This window comes from Ceratotherium simum, chromosome 1 (assembly GCF_057802395.1).
Source record: "Ceratotherium simum simum isolate JZ-2026a chromosome 1, ASM5780239v1, whole genome shotgun sequence".
NCBI classification, from domain to species: domain Eukaryota; kingdom Metazoa; phylum Chordata; class Mammalia; order Perissodactyla; family Rhinocerotidae; genus Ceratotherium; species Ceratotherium simum.
In genome coordinates this window covers 19,946,254-19,965,819 of record NC_141900.1, presented here as the reverse complement: position 1 = coordinate 19,965,819, position 19,566 = coordinate 19,946,254, and the positions used below count along the sequence as shown (strand labels likewise).

General features: G+C 38.1%; 2 protein-coding genes across 5 annotated transcripts in view; one reads left to right on the top strand and one right to left on the bottom strand.

The window, feature by feature from the left end:
• RINT1 (RAD50 interactor 1) overlaps positions 1 to 12,179 on the top strand; it is a 29,222-nt gene extending 17,043 nt beyond the window's left edge. For all 3 annotated transcript variants that reach the window (XM_004439301.3, XM_087439652.1, XM_087439587.1), the window contains 8 exons: positions 1,033 to 1,143; positions 1,239 to 1,464; positions 2,000 to 2,137; positions 3,099 to 3,298; positions 7,483 to 7,697; positions 8,727 to 8,907; positions 8,981 to 9,099; positions 10,077 to 12,179. In XM_004439301.3, coding sequence (XP_004439358.1) covers positions 1,033 to 1,143; positions 1,239 to 1,464; positions 2,000 to 2,137; positions 3,099 to 3,298; positions 7,483 to 7,697; positions 8,727 to 8,907; positions 8,981 to 9,099; positions 10,077 to 10,269 — 1,383 coding nt within the window. In that variant the 3' untranslated portion in view covers positions 10,270 to 12,179. The remainder of the gene's footprint in view (positions 1 to 1,032; positions 1,144 to 1,238; positions 1,465 to 1,999; positions 2,138 to 3,098; positions 3,299 to 7,482; positions 7,698 to 8,726; positions 8,908 to 8,980; positions 9,100 to 10,076) is intronic.
• Positions 6,369 to 19,227, bottom strand: EFCAB10 (EF-hand calcium binding domain 10). Of its 2 annotated transcripts, none has more exons than XM_087439747.1 (4): positions 19,119 to 19,227; positions 12,133 to 12,297; positions 11,931 to 12,018; positions 6,369 to 6,540 (listed from the first exon to the last, which is right to left on the bottom strand). In XM_087439747.1, the coding sequence occupies exons 1-4, from the start codon at positions 19,225 to 19,227 to the stop codon at positions 6,495 to 6,497; spliced, it is 408 nt and encodes a 135-aa protein (XP_087295873.1). In that variant the 3' UTR covers positions 6,369 to 6,494. The 2 variants fall into 2 exon arrangements, with proteins under 2 accessions (XP_087295873.1, XP_004439359.1); XM_004439302.2 differs by lacking the exon at positions 6,369 to 6,540 and adding an exon at positions 10,399 to 10,435.
• Positions 19,228 to 19,566: the final 339 nt, after the last annotated feature.

Below are 19,566 nucleotides of genomic sequence, written 5' to 3'. Positions count from 1 at the left end.
TAACTGTGTAGCCCCTGAGATTAGAGACTGCCCCTTATTCATTTTTGTATTCCCAGCATCTAGCACACAACAGGGATTTACCATTTAGTGAATGTTTTTTTTTTTTTTTTGCTGAAGAAGGTTTGCCTTGAGCTAACATCTGTGCCAGTCTTCCTCTATTTTGTATATGGGTCGCTGCCACAGCATGGCCACCAATGAGTGGTGTAGGTCTGCACCTGGGAACTGAGCCCAGGCCGCTGAAGCAGAGCATGCCGAACTTAACCACAAGGTCACAGGGCTGGCTCCAACCATTCAGTAAATGTTTTTGAATCCCTGTCCAACAAAACTTTGAAGGTTTGTAGAATCATCTCTAGGGATGATTTAAAAAGCCACATACTTACATTTCCTTTTCTATAATTATACCTGTTTTAAGGCATTTTTTGTAATGTAGACAAGCCAAATTTTTTTCTTAATTTTTACCTTTTGAAAAGAAAAAGCAGAAGAAAATAATGTATAAAAATTATTTTGGGCTTGGCCCCGTGGCCTAGTGGTTAAGTTCAGTGCAGCCTGGATTCAGTTCCCGGGGCAGACCTACACCACTTGTTGGCGGCCATGCTGTGGCGGCGACCCACATACAAAACAGAGGAAGATTGGCACAGATGTTAGCTTAGGGCAAATCTTCCTCAGGAAAAAAAAAAAATTTGGAATGTTATTTCAAAAGAAACAATTTAAAGGCCATCAGTTCTTTGTAATACTACTCATCATTTTACATATTTCTAAAGTGCTAGGTTTTAAATGTATATGGCACTGTATATTTATGAGTTTACTGATTTAAGCCACATTATTGGAATTTGTTGGGAGTATATTGGGAAACATTTGATTATTAAGCCTTACATGAGTTTTAAGTTCAGAGTAGGAATTGTGCTCTTAGGTATAGGAATTTTCAGCTAAGTTTTGTAAGTGCTGTCTGTATATGATTAAATAGAGCCATTTAATTGTAACTTCCTAGTTGGAATGACTTAAGAATTCAAACTATTTTACCTTCTTTCTTAGCCTGAATGGTACTTGGCTCAGGTCCTTATGTGGATTGGGAACCACACTCAGTTTCTGGATGAGAAGATTCAGCCAATTTTAGACAAAGTAGGCTCTTCGGTCAATGCAAGGGTAAGAGACTCAGTCCTGCGCATTCCAGTTAGAGTTGTGTGTGTCCATGAATAACTTGTCATTTACATTACCTTATGCTTATGTATTTCTTGTAGCTTGAATTTTCTCGAGGCCTTATGATGCTGGTTCTTGAGAAGTTAGCTGCTGATATTCCTTGTCTGCTCTATGATGACAATCTCTTCTGTCATTTGGTGGATGAGGTGCTTTTGTTTGAAAGGGAGCTACACAGTGTTCACGGCTATCCTGGCACTTTTGCTAATTGTATGCATATTCTGTCAGAGGAAACCTGTTTTCAGAGATGGTTGACTGTGGAGAGAAAATGTAAGTGCTCATGTGGCCGTGGGTGGGGAGAGATGTCTCTTTTTGTGTGTATTAATTTTTGGTGTTTTTCTCCTCCAGTTCTGGGTAGAAGCTAGAGCCATCTAAACTTTTCTTGGTCAGGGTTTACCAAATTGCCTTCAGAGGTCATCTTATTTTCTTTTCTTCCCATCAAACTTCAGTTTTTCCTGGAATTGCACTCTACGTGTTTCTAGAGTGGAATATTCAAGCCGGTAGAGTATGTAGTTAACTGTTCTGTGGATTTTACCTACAGTATTTCTGCTCTTGGTAGAATCATTTTGGATGTAGTTATCTAGTCAGTATAACTCTTGTCAAGATTTTGGGTAGGGGTGGCAGGGAGAAGTAAAGCATCTTGTTTAACTCTAAAATAGAGCATGTTAAATATAGTGCAACTAGAAGGAGCTTGTGGATTTGTTTATTTTTTATAGAAAAGTCATCATTCCTAAAAAATTGTGCATTGAAAAATTAGGAATGACGTAACAACTTAATTGACATGATCCTTTTTTCTGCATATCAGTTGCTCTTCAAAAAATGGACTCAATGCTTTCATCAGAAGCTGCCTGGATATCCCAATATAAGGATATCACTGATGTGGATGAGATGAAAGTTCCAGACTGTGCAGAAACTTTTATGATGCTACTCTTGGTTATAACTGGTAAGTATAAGTTTTTTAAGATATAACTTTGTTTTAAAAGTACTGACTCTTCACGTGGTACTTTTTCAGGTAGTTCAACAAAATTAATATTATATAGTGGTTATTATAATATCTTTAAATTCAGTTTCTATTTTGGCAGAACTCTAGCACAGTATTCTAGCTTTCGGATTTTTAAAAATTTAAGTAAGGTCTTAAATATTGTGATACATGAGGGGAAAATTCCTAAATTGTTACATAAAAGCAATTAAATAAGAATTTAATTTTATTATATGAATCTTCTTGCCATTCACCTAACGTGTCTTCAGTAAATGGTGATTGACCTAAGTTTTTTTTTTTTATTTATTTTTATTTTTTTATTTATTTATTTTTCCCCCCAAAGCCCCAGTAGATAGTTGTATGTCATAGCTGCACATCCTTCTAGTTGCTGTATGTGGGACACGGCCTCAGCATGGCCGGAGAAGCGGTGCGTTGGTGCGCGCCCAGGATCAAACCCGGGCTGCCGGCAGCGGAGCGCACGCGCTTAACCGCTAAGCCACGGGACTGGCCCAACCTAAGTTTTAAATATTTTCTTCACCTTGATATATGAAAGATTGCAGAAGAGTAAAATAATAAAGTAACTTTAAGGATTGGAGTACTAATAGGAACTCTTCTTATAGTGTAAGAATGTTCTGGCCGCGGGGTGCCTAGCAGCCCCTAGCCCTGGTTGGTCTGTAGCTGTCCACATTGCCCCATGGCAGGCCTGCTGCTTCTCCAGGTGCCACTGAACCCTCATTGCCACTGTCCTCCTCTGTCTTGTCCATTTCTTGGGCCTGAAGAAGTGTCATTCTAGCCTAGTCAGTAAATAAGTCCATATTCTTAACTGTAAGAAAAATATGAAAAACACTGAAACACAAAAAGTATGTAACCTATAACTCTGTCATGGACAGTACCAAAAACCTTCATGTGTCACCTTTCTCCACAGACAGGTATAAAAATCTTCCTCCAGCTTCCCGAAAGCTGCAGTTCCTGGAGTTACAGAAGGACTTAGTAGATGATTTTAGGATACGATTAACTCAGGTGATGAAGGAAGAGACCAGAGCTTCCCTTGGCTTTCGATACTGTGCAATTCTTAATGCCGTGAACTATATCTCAACAGTACTAGCTGATTGGGCTGACAACGTTGTAAGTAAACGTGCTTTTATAGTAAATAATATATTAGTAGTTTGAATAATTTTACCTTTGGAATTTTGAATCTATAGCAAGCAAAAATATACATTAGGCAGAATAACAATTAGGCCAAACTTAGGAGTTGTGATTAAAGTACATATTTTTCTCAATCAAGTCTCAATGGTTAAATAATCCTAAATATTTTAATCATTGGAAAAGAAAGCCAACCTTTTTCATGAAGTAGTTATTTATAGAATGAACCTTTTTCCTCTTTAGACTTTATAGTTGGGAAATATTCATGTAGGCTAATTGCTATCTCAGAAAAAGCTCAGATTGAATAATGGTGTCAAAATCAATAAAATTCAGGACTTTAAGGGAAATAAAATAGAAACACTTGATACCTCTTGAATGCCTTCAAAACATGACAAATTATAAAGAATCACAAAAATAGAAACTTTTTTAACATTTATTTTACATTAAAAAATTATTTGTTTTGTTTATTTTCAAATGTATACAAGAGTAAATAGAGTAGTAAAATGAACTCCCATGTGCCTGTCACCCAGCTTCTCATACCAACTTTGTTTCGTTTGAACCTCACTTTAAACCTCTTCTCCACTCCCAGGCTTGATTATTTTGAAGAAGATCTCAAATATCATATTTCATGGTAACTATTTCAAAATGTGGCTCTAAAAGATAAGAACTTCTTTTTAAAAAAACATAACCACAATACCATTATCACATCCAAAAAAATTAATATTTTATATTTGGAGGTGTATTTTAAATAAATCTAAAATTCAAAACCTTAGTTCCAGTTAACAAGTAAGGCCTTTTACCTCCAAGAATTGTACTTATCCTTCCTCTCTCCATGCAGATTCCACGTGTTGGAATTTGAACAGATTTGTGCGTGGACAGATTTGACTTGCCTAAATATAATAATTAAGTAGTAATTTATTTTTATTCTTGTTATTAATCCAAGGAATATATTGGCTATCAGAGCTTCTGGTAACCAGGTTTTCTAAAGTGTACTTCCAGCCAAAAGTGAAGAACCTTAATTAGCCTTTATAGCCTTAAGATAAGTAGATTACTTCCTTTAGATGTAGATCACATTAAAGTGATGTTGGGGCCTCCACGACCTCCTCCTTGGCGGGTGCCCTCGGTTAGGGATCACTGTTCTGAGATCATTAGCAGCTGAGACAGAGTCAGCCTGGGTTTTCACCAGTGTGTCCCATGAAGTAGGTTTCATGACAGAAAGTATTAACAGACCATAAAATAGTGAAATATGCATTTAACAGTGAAAAAACTATACTGAGGATAATGAATATGAAGATACATTATAAATGTAAAGTATTATATAATTGTGTCATGAAAACTGACAGGAAAGTTAAACAACAAAACAATAATAATTTTAACTAAAGATTTAAAAATACCACTTTTAAAATGTGATAGATAAGGTGGAATTGAAAAATTAGAGTTAAATAATTAGAAAGATTGATTATCTGCACATTGCTGATAAATTCACAGTATACTAAGGGAAACATAATTTTTGAGTGTGTCCAGATGAGGCACAAACATGGACAAGGTAAATTAATTTAAAATTTCTGTACATTGTCAAATCTTAATGCAATAAAATAAAAAATAAAAGCAGAAATGAAATATAATCAAACACAGACATTTTAAAATATTTAATGCCCCAGGGCCGGCCTGGTGGCGTAGTAGTTAAGTTTGCAAGGTCTGCTTCGTCAGCCCGGGGTTCAGATGCCAGGGCGCAGACCTGTACACCGCTTATCAAGCCATGCTGTGGCGGCGTCCCATATAAAGTAGAGGAAGATGGGCATGGATGTTAGCCCAGGGCCAATCTTCCTCAGCAAAAAGAGGAGGATTGGCAATGGATTTTAGCTCAGGGCTAATCTTCCTTACACACACAAAAAAGAATTAAAAAAAAAAAAATTTTAATGCCTGGATTAGGGAGCAGGTCCAGAAATCACGACAAGAATGTATTTTAAATTATGAATTTATGACAGCTGTGGTATACTGCTAATGTATTATATAATTCATTCTGTTCTATATATAAAAAAATTATGGTATACTGCTAAAGCATTATATAGAAGAAAATATATTCCTTTACTGTGAAAGGAAAAACAAAACAGTTTTTATCTTAAATACAGGGTCATAAGCCAAAATAAATATACTAATAACAGATATAAACAAGATAAAAATCTGAGAAACACAATCATAGTTTATTCTAATCTGCACTCTTTGGCTATGACTTAGTACTTATTTAAAGCCTTTTTTCTACAAAAATGTTAACTGAAATCTTTGTGCATAATGTCATTCTGCTGAGCAAAGAAAATAAGACAAAATAATTATTTCAAAATGAATATAATATAGAGTGTAATGATCAAGCATTTATCAAGTCCCCTAATCAGAATACATTCATTCACTGTGTACTTTTATATGTCATGCTCCTAATTTTAGTAAGTACTTGATTCACTCAGCCCCCACACTGCTCCACTCTCTGCTAAGCTTCTTCAATTGTATGAAACAAAGTGTCATTCTTGATTCTTGTGCCAAATGATCTAATAAAAAACTCATTCAGGGCCAGATTTTTAGCTTCAGCAAAATATTTGTAGAACATCATTAACTACTTTACTCAGTGCTGTAGTCTGTTAACAAAGATGAATTGGCCATTGTCCCTATCCTGAGAAAATTTTTAATCTGATGCTGAATTAACTGGATCCTTCTGTCAACAGAGAAATACCAAATTTTAGAGTCTTCAAATCATGAACGAATTCTGTATCCTAGTATGTTGTTATGACAGAAATTCTGTTTAACATCAAAAGTCCTTTAATCATCTTCCTAGTCCTTCAGCCTATGAATGCTTTATATAAAAATCATTAAAACTCTCATATTACATAGTTAGAAAAAGGAAGAGTGGACAGAGCTCACCTTTCATTCATTTAGATTAGGAATTTGTGTAACTGAAGGGATTAGGCGTGGCTGGTTTAAAGTTGTTCATTTCTGGCTTCATTCTCAGGCAAGTTCAGGTACGTGTGGCCATAGGTGGCTCTAGGCCCACAGGATCCATCAGCAGTCTGAAAAGGACAGTGCCTCTTTCCTGATAGTTTCACCAGAAATGCCAAGGTGGCCTCTCACATGTCCATCCCTGAACAACTACTCGTGTGGCCATAACCAGTTCTCTATGAATGGATACTTAGGTTGTTTTTAATCTTTTGCTAATTATCCACAGCAGTGTTTTTCTGTAGGGCAGAAAGAATAGTACCAATTCTACCTAAAATACACTGTAAAAATGACATTTCAATTCTCTAACTCCTATATCTGCTAGATTTACTACAACTCTCAATCTGTGTCTAGGAAGAATGAGTACTTGAAGTATGGTAGCCATCAGGGAAATGCAAACCAAAACCATAGTGGTATACCACTTCATACAAACTAGGATGGCTGTAACAAGAAAGACATAATAATTATTAGCAAGGATATGGAGAAATTTGAATCCTCACACGTGGCTAGTGGGAATGCAAGATGGTGCAGTTGCTGTGGAAAATAGTTTAGCAGTTCCTCAAACAGTTAAACATAGAATTACTATATGGTCCAGCAATTCCACTCTTGGGTATATCCCTAAGAGAAATGAAAACATACGTCCACACAAAAACTTGTACATAGCAGCATTATTCATAACAGAGAAAAAGTGGAAACAACCCAAATGTCTATCAGCTAGTGAATGGATAAATAAAATGTATATCCATATAATGAAATATTATTGGGCAATAAAAAGAATGAAGTACTGATACATGTTACAACATAGATGAACCTTGAAAACATTATACTAAGTGAAAGGAGCTAGTCACAAAGAATCACAAATTGTATGATTCCATTTATATGAAATATCCAGAATAGGCAAATCCATAGAGATGGAAAATAGATTAGTGGTTGCCTTAGGCTGGGGGGCATGGGGAGGGGATGAGGAGATGATGGCTAAGAGTGCAGGGTTTCTTTCTGGGGTAATGAAAACATTCTAAAATTGACCAGTGATTGATGCACAACTCTGAATGTACTAAAAGCCTTTAACTGAGTGAACTTATGTCTACTTTACTTGAGTGAATTGTATGGTATATGAGTTATATTTCAAGCTGTTGAAAAAAAGTATCTTAATAAACGTGTTAACATATTTTTGCTTTCAGTTCTTTCTGCAACTTCAGCAGGCGGCACTGGAGGTCTTTGCAGAGAATAACACTCTCAGTAAATTGCAGCTGGGACAGCTAGCCTCCATGGAGAGCTCTGTCTTTGATGACATGATTAACCTGTTAGAGCGTTTAAAGCATGACATGTTGACCCGTCAAGTAGACCATGTTTTTCGAGAGGTTAAAGATGCTGCCAAATTGTATAAAAAAGAAAGGTAAGTCCTCTGTATTTTCTTGTAAGTCAGCTCTCAACTCCACTTTGGTAAAAGTTAAAAGATGCTACCTGCTGTCAGATTTCCAAGGTGTCGAGGTAGCACAGAGTTCGGCCTTTTTTTTTTTTTTTAACTGAGGAAGATTCACCCTGAGCTAACATCTGTGCCAATCTTCCTCTATTTGTACGTGGGTCACCAGCACAGCATGGTTGACAAGTGGTATAGTTCCGCGCCTGGGATGCGAACTGTGAGCCTGGGCTGCCGAAGCGGAGCACGCCGAACTTAACCACTATGCCACGGGGCCGGCCCCGGAGTTTGGCCTTTTGCGGTCCAAACTTTTAACTGTTTTTGTTGGAACTCTTTCTAAAATATATTCAGACATTCTTCATGAGAATAAACTGATCATAATTTAACCTTCAGATGTGTCTGTAAATGCAGAGAGCTGCTGTATGATGTGGGGTTGAATGGCCTAGCCTGTCACCCATTTACCAAGTAAGGTGCTCCTGTAGGACTCCGGGCATGCCTGCATTGTACAGTCTGTTCCACTGCCATGACCCCTGTGGCTGTCTCCGTGACCTCCACCGGACTGGGAGCTCCTTCAGAGCAGATGGTGTCTGTCCTAGCACAGTCTCTGTCACACGGAGTACTTATAACCAGTTTGGAAGTATTAGTCCCTGTTTTGCTGAAAATTAGAGCCTAAAATTAGCTGATGTCTTAAATGCTAATACAGTTTACATTTTAACTGTTTTCCAATTATTTCAGTGAGTTATATTAAAATTTTGAGACAAAAAATATTTAATCTATCATCCTCATTAAATATTTAATTGAGAGCTAAAGTATAGATATGGTTATATTTATTTTCTGAGAGAGCTTTTAATGTTGAGCTGTACATTGTTTCTTATTCAAATGCCCCAGGACAGTGCACTTCCCCAAATTGAAAATGAGTTGTTAAATCTTTAAAAATACAAAGTGGCGCAAAATTTTCTAGTAAAAATTCCTGTGCTCCAGGCAGTGCTGTTTTTGTTCTGTTAGGTGGTTGTCCTTGCCGGCTCAGTCCGAGCAGGCAGTGATGTCCCTGTCCAGCTCCGCTTGCCCGTGGCTGCTCACCTTACGAGACCGTTTACTTCAGCTGGAGCAGCAGCTCTGCTTCTCCTTATTTAAGATTTTCTGGCAAATGCTTGTGGAGAAGCTGGATATTTACATCTACCAAGAAGTAAGTAAGAATAGATCGTATCTATGGCTGTGATGATCAAGGCAACTGTGACATGAACTCTCTGTTGTTTCAGATAATTCTTGCTAATCACTTCAATGAAGGCGGGGCTGCTCAGCTGCAGTTTGACATGACTCGGAATCTCTTCCCTTTGTTCTCTCACTATTGCAAGAGACCGGAAAATTATTTTAAACAGTAAGCTCCATATTTAACAATTAATATTGATGTAACAAATTGTTAGAGGAAGTTGATTCCTTTTTCAACAACTTTAGGTTTCCAGTGATGCTTGGTGGAATAAATATAGCATCAATTAAAATTTTAAAACATTCACTGTGTACAAAAATAGTATAAAATGTGACCCATGGCCCCCAAAATTTTACCAGAACTGGATATAAATTATATGTTGGGCTTTGTTTTCTAGCATTTGTTTTAATGATCCTATTTGCTTATTACTGGGGAGATAAATAGAAAATGAAAGTGTAGTTCTGCCAGATTCAATAAATATAAGAAATTAAAAATATGTTTAGTACCTAATAGGCCAGGACTGAAGAAAATTAATTAAACATTTAATATTAGTTTTGGTTCTAATCGTAACTATAAATGTATATAAGAAAAATTCTTAGAAGTATTTTTAGAAATTGTTGATTTAAAACTTAAATTATTTGGGGAGCTTCTGAGATTATAAAGTATTCTTTTTAAAGTTATTATAAAATGAAAGATTATTTTTGCTCGTTTCAGTAAGATATCTATTTCGGTTTTTTTGATTTAGTGTTCTCCCTTTCTGCTGCTTTCATTTTATCCCTCAATATTCTCTTTTCTCATATCCTAATCTACCTCAAGTCTTAGCTACATTGAATAGACAGTTAGAATGAAGTATTATATTTTGAGAAGTAATGGATACATATTGAAAACAATGATCCTATTACGTGATAGTAATCTAATGAAATATAAACTCTTTACACATACATAGTCCTAGCATGTTAAAATAGCCAAATAATAAATCCACAAATAGTTTACATATATATATATATATAATTTTATATATAGAGAGAATATGGACTAGCAGTGCAGGGAAGCTGTTTAGTTTCTCCAAATGAAATTGTTATAGAATAATATGGATGATAAAGATAATGGAGATCTCAGTTCCCTCTTGCTTCTTTTTTTTTTAACAGTGTAAAAGAAGCCTGTATTGTTTTGAATTTGAACATTGGTTCCGCCCTGCTTCTGAAAGACGTCCTGCAGTCAGCCTCGGTGCAGCCTCCTGCCACAGCCGCGTTAAATGAAGTTGGAATTTACAAACTGGCTCAACAAGATGTTGAGATTCTACTTAATTTGAGGACAAACTGGCCTAACACTGGAAAATAATGCATCTCTTTTGTTTTTAACAAAGAGGAAGCCAATTGGATTTCAAGTTATATGATGAAGTTCTGAGTTAATGAAACTGGACAACTGAAAACTTCATAGAATCATTTATTACGTGGACTTATGGTGTTATTAAAATGATGACCATATTTCCTGAGTCCTCTTGTTCCTAAGAAAACAAAAACAGAAAATTCAGAAGCCATGAAGACTCAGAGTAATTCCATTTACAAATATAAATGCTGAATGTCTGTTGAATAAAATACAAGACTAGAGATAATAAATTATAACCAATGTACATTTGTAAGTGAAGTTCCTATATCTAGTTTGGAAATTAAATAGGATTGCTCTCATTTTCCACAAATATCCTTCCATTTAAAACACTTCCAAGTTTCGGGCTGGCCCCGTGGCTTAGCAGTTAAGTGCGCGCGCTCCACTGCTGGCAGCCCGGGTTCGGATCCTGGGCGCGCACTGACGCACCGCTTCTCCGGCCATGCTGAGGTCGCGTCCCACATACAGCAACTAGAAGGATGTGCAGCTATGACATACAACTATCTACTGGGGCTTTGGGGGGAAAATAAATAAAATAAAATCTTTAAAACACTTCCAAGTTCCATTCCATATGACAGTGAGCAGCCTTTGTTTTTGGATGAAACATTTTAGGCAGAGCACTGTGCTTCAGTCTTTTTCCGAGGTAGAGAATGTAATTAAACATTTTTTGGTTAATATTTATGTAACTGATAATGAGATGGGAATCTTAAACTTTCTTTTTTCTTCTAACTTTTCCTTGGCCTTGGACTGTGTTAAATAATGATTCCTTGATTAATAAATCCTCAGAGAATAAAACTTTTAAACAAATTGAGCTAGATTAGCTAGAGGCTTTTTACAACTATCAAATTTTATTCCAATGATTTTTTTCTGATTTGGCATTTAGTTAGTACTTTTCATGCTGTAATATCTTAAATCTAAAATTGTCAGGCTGGCATGCAACATACACTATTGATAAACATTTACTTTGTGATAAATAATATTGAGGAAATATTTTGAGAGAAATTCTATTACTCTATATTTTATACAGAGATTTTCCAACTAGTGTATTGAGCTCAAAGCTTTTCTGTTCTCTTAGCAGATTGGGGCTATTCTACCTCATTCTTTGAGAATTGCTGGGGTTTCCCATTGAGAAAAGAATGAAGCGGGCCGGCCCCGTGGCTTAGCAGTTAAGTGCGTGCGCTCCGCTGCTGGCGGCCTGGGTTCGGATCCCGGGCGCACACCGACGCACCGCTTCTCTGGCCATGCTGAGGCCGCGTCCCACATACAGCAACTAGAAGGCTGTGCAACTATGACATACAACTATCTACTGGGGCTTTGGGGGAAAAAAATAAATAAATAAAAAAATATTAAAAAAAAAAGAAAAGAATGAAGCTGGCTCTGGGGCTTCCTAACTCCAGGATCTTCCTCCTCCCTCTCTTCCCCTCCCCCTCCCTTCCCCCCACTCCCCAAGGCTTCACTGTCAGCCCTCCCTGTCTTCACTTTCTAGTCTGCTGGAAGTGAGAGAGAATGAAATGTTTCTATCAAAAGGTTCAGGAACCTCTGTTTTAAAATGTGTTAATTGTACTTCAAAATCATGCCACGTTATTTAAATATTAGTCATTTAAAAATAAACTTACACTTCATGCCTGAATTTATCCAAAGTTATTCCATGCCCATCATCTTTTAAAACTTCATCTGCAGTACACAGACCCAGGGTTTTTAGGGCTGTAAAAGGCAGAGTGAGAAGAATGGAAAGTTTACAAAGTGAGAATTATTTTCAGCTAGAGAAAGTTAGGGAATGACCACGAACTGTGACCTCAATTGGTAGAAGATACTGACCTTCTTTGTACTGCACAAATGATATGGTGCCTTTACTGGAGGAGTCTATCATCTCAAACATAGCCACGATGTTAGAGTGATCCATGAAGAAAGGAAAAGCCACACCTGTTATTTTGGCAATTCTCAGTTTTTCCAATATAGATATTAAATACTCTCTTGGTTTGTCTGTAAAAAAATAGTTCCAATTCTTTCTGATATGAAATTAAACTATGTCACAAATGGAAACAGTCACTTAACAATTATTAAATACCTATGTTCAAGGTACTGTAATAGGCACTGGGGATATAGGCCTTGCAGGAAAAGTAAGACATTGAACAATTAATTACATACACAAGTGCTCTACCCCAGATGTTTGAATAAAAAGTCCAGAGATTGAACCTGGGCATTTTTTTTTTTTTTTAAAGCTCTTCAGGTGATTCTTTTTTTTTTTTTTTTGTGAGGAAGATGAACCCTGAGCTAACATCCATGCTAATCCTCCTCTTTTTTGCTGAGGAAAACCAGCTCTGAGCTAACATCTATTGCCAATCCTCGTCCTTTTTTTTCCCCCCCAAAGCCCCAGTAGATAGTTGTATGTCATAGCTGCACATCCTTCTAGTTGCTGTATGTGGGACGCAGCCTCAGCATGGCCCGAGAAGCGGTGTGTCGGTGCACGCCCGGGATCCAAACCGGGGCTGCCAGTAGCGGAGCACGCACTTAACCGCTAAGCCATGGGGCCGACCCCTCTTCAGGTGATTCTAATTTGCAGATAGAGTTGAAAACCAAAAAAAATGGAACAGCATGATGCAGGAAGGAAGGTGGCCAGCTAAAAGAAGGGATAAAATATAAATAAAAACAGACTCTTATATTAATATAGTCTTCCAATTAGAAAGCATAAATGTTAATTTCTAACATAAAAGCAGTATTTTGGATAAATAAGCTATCTTTCATTTAAGCACTGTGAAAAATGAAAAATCAAGATCCACTTTCCAGAAATAATACAGGTCAGTTATGAAAAGAGGACAGAAGAAGTCAAGAGGGAGCAGCTTAGATGACGAACGCCACAGCTGCTGCTCCATCATTTTATTTCCATCTTAGGATTTACTCTTCTCTACATATTTTTAAAATTCTTTTTTAAAACATGTCATACTGAAAATTTCATACATATATATAAGTAGACAGAAGAGTATAATGAACCCATCACCAACTTCAACTGTTAGAATTTGTGGCCAGTCTTATTTCACCATAATCCCATCCAGTTCCCCTCTTCCTGTGTTATTTTGAAGTAAATCACAGCAATCATATTTCATTAATAAATATTTGAGTGTGTATCTCTAAAAGATCAGGACTCCTTTTTCCTTTTTTGTTAAGATATAATTGACATGTAACATTGTGTAAGTTTAAGGTGTACAACATGTTGATACATTTATATATTGCAATATGATTGCCATTGTAGTGTTAGCTAATACTTCTATCATGTCACATAATTATTTCTTTTTCGTGGTAGGAATAATTAAGATCCAGTGTCTTAGCAAATTTGATGTTTATGTATAATGTAGTACTGTCTATAGTCACTGTGCTGTGCATTAGATCTCCAGGACTTACTTATCTACTAGTTGCAAGTTTATACTCTTAAACAACATCTCTCCTATTCTCCCACCTCCCAGCCTCTGGTAACCACCATTCTACTCTGTTTTTATGAGTTTGGCTTTTTTAGATTCCACATATAAGTGAGATCATGCAGTATTTGTCTGTCTCTGTCTGACTTATCTCACTTAGTGTAATGTTCTCAAGGTCCATCCATATTGTCGCAAATGGCAGCATTTCTTTTTTTTCTCATGGCTGGATAATATTCCCACTGTATATTTACATACCACATCTTTTTTATCTCTTCATCTGTTGGCGGACACTTAGGTTGTTTCCATACCTTAGCTATTGTAAATAATGCTGCAATAAATATGAGAGTACATTTATCTCTTCAATATCTTGTTTTCATTTCCTTTGGATATACACCCAGATGTGGAATTGCTGGATCATATGGCAGTTCTGTTTTTAATTTTTTGAGGAAACTCCATACTGCTTTCCATAGTGGCTGCACCAATTTACATTCCCACCAACAGTGCACAAGGGTTGCCTTTTCTCCACATCCTCACCAACACTTATCTCTTGTCTTCTTGATGATAGCCATTCTAACAGGTGTGAGGTGATATCTCATTGTGATTTTGATTTGCATTTCCCTGATGATTAGTGAGGTTGAGCATCTTTTCATGTACCTGTTGGCCATTTGGATGTCTTAGGAAAAAAATGTCTATTTTATTCCTCTGCCCATTTTTTAATTGAATTTTTTTTTTGTTTTCGCTATTGAGTTCTTTATATATTTTGGATATTAACTCCTTATCAGATATATGATTTGCAAATATTTTCTCCTATTCTCTAGGTTGCCTTTTCATTGTGTTGATTGTTTCTTTTGCTGTGCAGAAACTTTTAAGTTTGAGGTAGTCCCACTTGTTGATTTTTGCTTTTGTTTTTGTGCTTTTGGTGTCATATCCAAAAATCATTGCCAAGACCAATGTCAAGGAGCTTCTTCTCTATGTTTTCTTCTAGGAGTTTATACAATATTAGATCTTATGTTTAAGTCTTTGATCCATTTTGAGTTAATTTTTGTGAATGATGTAAGATAGGGGTCCAATTTCATTTTTCTGCATGTAGTTATCCAGTTTTCCCAACACCATTTGTTGAAGAGGGGACTCCTTTTTCTTTTTCATGTTACCACAATACTGTTATCATGATACAATTTACACATCTAAAAAAATTCTTAATATTCTCAAATAGCCAGGGAATATTCAAATTTCCAAATGTGTCACAAATGTCAAACTGTAAACACTTTTTAAAAATCAGTATTCAAATAGAGTCTACACATTGTAATAGATTATGGTTGTGAATCTCTCTTAATCTACAGGTTTCTCCATGTATTTTACCCTTTGGCATTTATGTGTTGAAACTAGAAGTAGACAGACTTTTTTCCATAGTGACTTTCTGTACAAAATTTAATACACTATAGCAGCAAATAGGTTACTAAAGGCAATCACATCATGTATGTAGTCTTCTGTTGCTTTTTCCTGAACTATATATCCAATTCAAAAAGAGAAAAAAGGCCATGCTTGAACTTCAAATCACTACATTTCTTTTCAAGGCTAGAATAAGTAAATAATGCTAAAGGAACTTAGTGTGTTACTCTGATGAAGGCTTATTGCTGTATATCCTTCAGACTACATGTGATGTTTATTTATCATTTATACTCCAACTGCTTTAAAAATGTTTTGAAAATGCTGACAACAGAAATATATGTGATAAAGATACGAACTTTTTAAAATGTGAGGGGAAGAGCCAATTGTACTAACCACCTAAGTTACATAAATGTCAGCTGATAATGACAATCGGTTCTGCCAGGGAGACAAACCTCAAGTTCAACATCTTAGGAATCATAGGTAATATTATTGAGCCCTTATGTGCCTGGGACTGTGCTAAGCATTTTCTAGGGATTACTTCATTTGCTCCTCACAACAGTCACTCGCCCAAGGCCACACAGCTAGTACGAATCCAGGCACTGTGCTTCTCAAGACTGCAGACCTCACCGCGCCCTACTACAGGCATTCCTCATTTTATTGCACTTCATTTTATTGCGCTTTGCAGGTATTGCGTTTTTTACAAGACCCTCTGCCAGCAAAAAGATTATGACTCACTGAAGGCTCAGATGATGGTTAGCATTTTTTAGCAATGAAGTATTTTTTTAATTGAGGTATGTACGTTGTTCTTTTAGACATAACGCTATTGCACACTTAATAGACTAGAGTATAAACATAACTTTTATATGCACTGCAAAACCAAAAAATTCATGTGACTCGCTCTATTGCAATATTCGCTTTATTGTGGTGGTCTGGAACCGAACCTACAGTACCTCCAAGGTATGCCTGTAACTCGAATATAGGAAGCATCTGCAACCCCCAGATCTAGCCAGCCATGATGATCTCTCTTGAATCTTTCTCCTCAATGGCTCTCAAATTCATCTTATCCTCACCACTCCCACAGCAATATCTCTCATCTGGGTTACTACAATTGCCTCCCTTAAAAAAACACTCTAATTTCATTAAAGTCATCTCCTAAAAATGTATACACCCTCCTTCCACAGCATAGAATTGTCACTGGGAATGGCTGCCCAGCCAGGAGCTATATTTCCCAATACACGCTAGGTAAGGCCAGATTTCCCCAGCAAATGACTTCAGGTTATGTCAGGTTTTGCTGTTAAATGAGTTATGAAAATCTGTTGGTTTTCAGATCTTTTAGAATTTTGGAATCAAGGATGTGGGATTGTAGACCTGTTCCCTCTATAGTAGCAGCCCCATCTAGCTGTCTAGTCTTATTTTCCATAACTCCCTTACAATCCAAAGTTTCAAACTGGGATACATATCATGATGCCAGGGGCTTTGCAAAGACCCAAGATAAAGGCAGTGTTTCTTCCTGCACATCAACCACACTCTGGTAAGTAATATGAAACATTTATATGAAGACATGAATGTATCTGTAGAAGAAAAAACTCACAAACTTTTAGGATAAAACAAGTGATTTCAAAGAAACTTGCTATGTAGCATCAGGTGAAGGTCTCAGACACTAAAGGGTACAAGCCCTCTTGTCTCTGCCATTAGGACTCAGGTGGAAACTGTTGAGAAGCACATCATATGAACTCTGGAAGCCAGCCAAACCCTTCTGTAGCTTTTCCACCCTCTTATCTTAGCTCAGTGTTTCCTCACCTGTGGTTTTCCCGCTCCCCTCTTTGGAGTTTAAAGATGTTTCAAGGAGTTCACATTGTTACAGGTGGTAGCAGCATCTCATTTTTTTTTTTTTATGAGGAAGGTTAGCCCTGAGCTAACATCTGCCAATCCTCCTCTTTTTTTTGCTGAGGAAGACTGGCCCTGGGCTAACATCCGTGCCCATCTTCCTCCACTTTATATGGAACACTGCCACAGCATGGCTTGACAAGTGCTGCATCAGTGCGCGCCCGGGATGCGAACCCGCAAACCCCGGGCTGCCGAAGCGGAGTGTGCGAATTTAACTGCTACGCCACCGGGCCGGCCCCAGCATCTCCATTTTGTAAATTCATAATTATTTAAACTATTTATGTGATGGGGATTATGTTACTAATGTGTAACTCTTCCTAGACTTCCATCCCTTATCCCCTGCTGCTAAGAGAATTTGTCATCTGCTTAGATTCTCTTTCCTCCACCATGCCTTCTGCAGGAGAATTCTGTTTTTGTCAGATGGGTTCAAAGTTTTTGTGTTGAAGGAAAAAAAGAATCCTCATATACTAAATCGGCTGACATAAAGAGTTTGAGAGAAAAAGGCCAGGAAGGGAGTGGGAGATGGAAAAAGTCAACAAATTTAAAAAACCTACAAGTACCTAGCTCAATGAATTTAAAAAACCAAACAAAAAACAAAAACCCACTTCAAGGCATATAAACAGTTAGAACACCAGGGATAAAATAAAAAGACAATCCTAAAAACTTCTAGAAAGAAAAAACGTGTCATATATAGAGCAAGAATTTGATGACGTCAGACTTCTTCAGAGCGACACTGGAAGTTGGAAGACAACGGAGCAATGCTCTCTAATCTCTGAGGGCGATATTTCCCAAGCTAGAATTGCATCCACTCTAGTTATCATCAAGTTTGAGTGAAGGATAAGACATTTTCATACAGGTGAGTCCTCAAAATATTTACCGCTCAAAGCACACTGTCTCAGGAAGCCACTAGAAGAAGGAGGGAAAGCAAGAAAGAGGGAGATCCAAGTGCCATAAAACAGTCTCTAAACACAGGAGAGAGGTGAAGAGGATTCTTAGGATCACGTTGAGAGGAATTCCCAAATGATAACAGTACAGCAGGGCAGTTAAGCAATCAGTCCAGACTGGGGCAGGAAGACAGAGAGCTAGGAGGATAGCGTGGGGTGAGGGTGGTGATTACCTGATGAATGTAAATGTAATGAGAGGAGATCTATACTTGTGACAAAAAGAGGATATGGATGAATTGGTGATAATTACACAGAAAATTTAAGCAAACGTTTAAAATGCAGTATTATTAACTTCAGGGAAAGCAACAAAGGAAGTATAATAATTGCATACTATATGGATTAGCTGTGGATATTTGCCTAATAATAACAATGTAAATTCTGAAAACTGGTCATACCAACATTGTGTTCTAACTTTATGGGAAGAAGGAGGTGAGTGGGAGCAGGTGTGTGTGTTTGTGCTGTCACTCCATATAAAGTGACAATTCTGCACCCTGGGGAGAAGGACATCAGCCATTTTCACCTTAACATGACTTTTTAATTTACACACAACACAAAAATTATGACATGATTCAAACTTTGCAAGGGGTCAGATGTATAAAAAGGTCAGGAAAAGCTGTCTCCTCAAGAACATCCTGCTCTCTTACCCTATCAATTATTTTTACCAGATTAAACACTCTCTGAGGGCAGGGGTAACACTGGAAACATCTCTTGCTTGCGAGGCATAAGGATGATTTCTATATTATTCATTTAGTTCCCATGAGATCGGTACTATTATAACCCCCATTTTCCAGAAAAGGAGACTGAAGCTCCGGTTCTTGCCCAGAGACTAAGGGGTGGAGCCAGGAGCCCGGCTGCGGACCCGGAGCCTCTCTCCCGCCCACTAGGAGCCCTCCACCTGAGTCCCGCCGCCCCTGGCCAGTGGCAAGCACGAAAAGGCCGTCCAATAAGTACGTGTTTAACTGAAGCCCACAGAATTAATTGGCAGCAGAAGGCTCAAGTAGCCGAGAAACAGGAGAGAGACGCTGTGCATGTGCAGGTGGGGGCATCTGGGAGGGACGCTGCCCCGCCCAGGAGCGGGCTGGAAGGATGGCTGTCCCGGGAATTGCTGGGGACCGCTCCGTCTGGGGAAGCAGGTGAGACAGAAAGCCCACTGGTAAGTAAGACACTTTACCCGGCCGGAAAAAGAGGAGAGAGCTGGTGAGATAGTTCAGCAACTCCATAATATGATGTTTTTCCAAATAATTCCTGGCCTCGCGCTCCCTGCTGCCGCCCGCCTCCATCGCTGCGCGTCGAGCCGTTGCTAGGCGACGAGGCAGCGCTGCGGTCGCTCGGCTCCGCCCCCCGCCCGGCGCGGTGCGGGGATGCGCCTCCCCCGGCTGCGCCCTGGGCGCGGAGCTCTCCGCCTCCCCGCGGAGCGGAGGCGGGCGGGTGTAGGGAAGGGCGGAGACGCGGAGCATCCCGCGGGCACATTGCCCCGTCTGCCGTCCCGGCTGAGGGCTGGGCCTGACTGTCTTCTCCCGTTTCTGCCTCTAGCGCGTAGCTCAGTGCTTGCTGATCCAATGAATGAGGCCTCATGTGCTAATAACACCTGAGAAGGAACTAACAGAAGGAACTTGTGT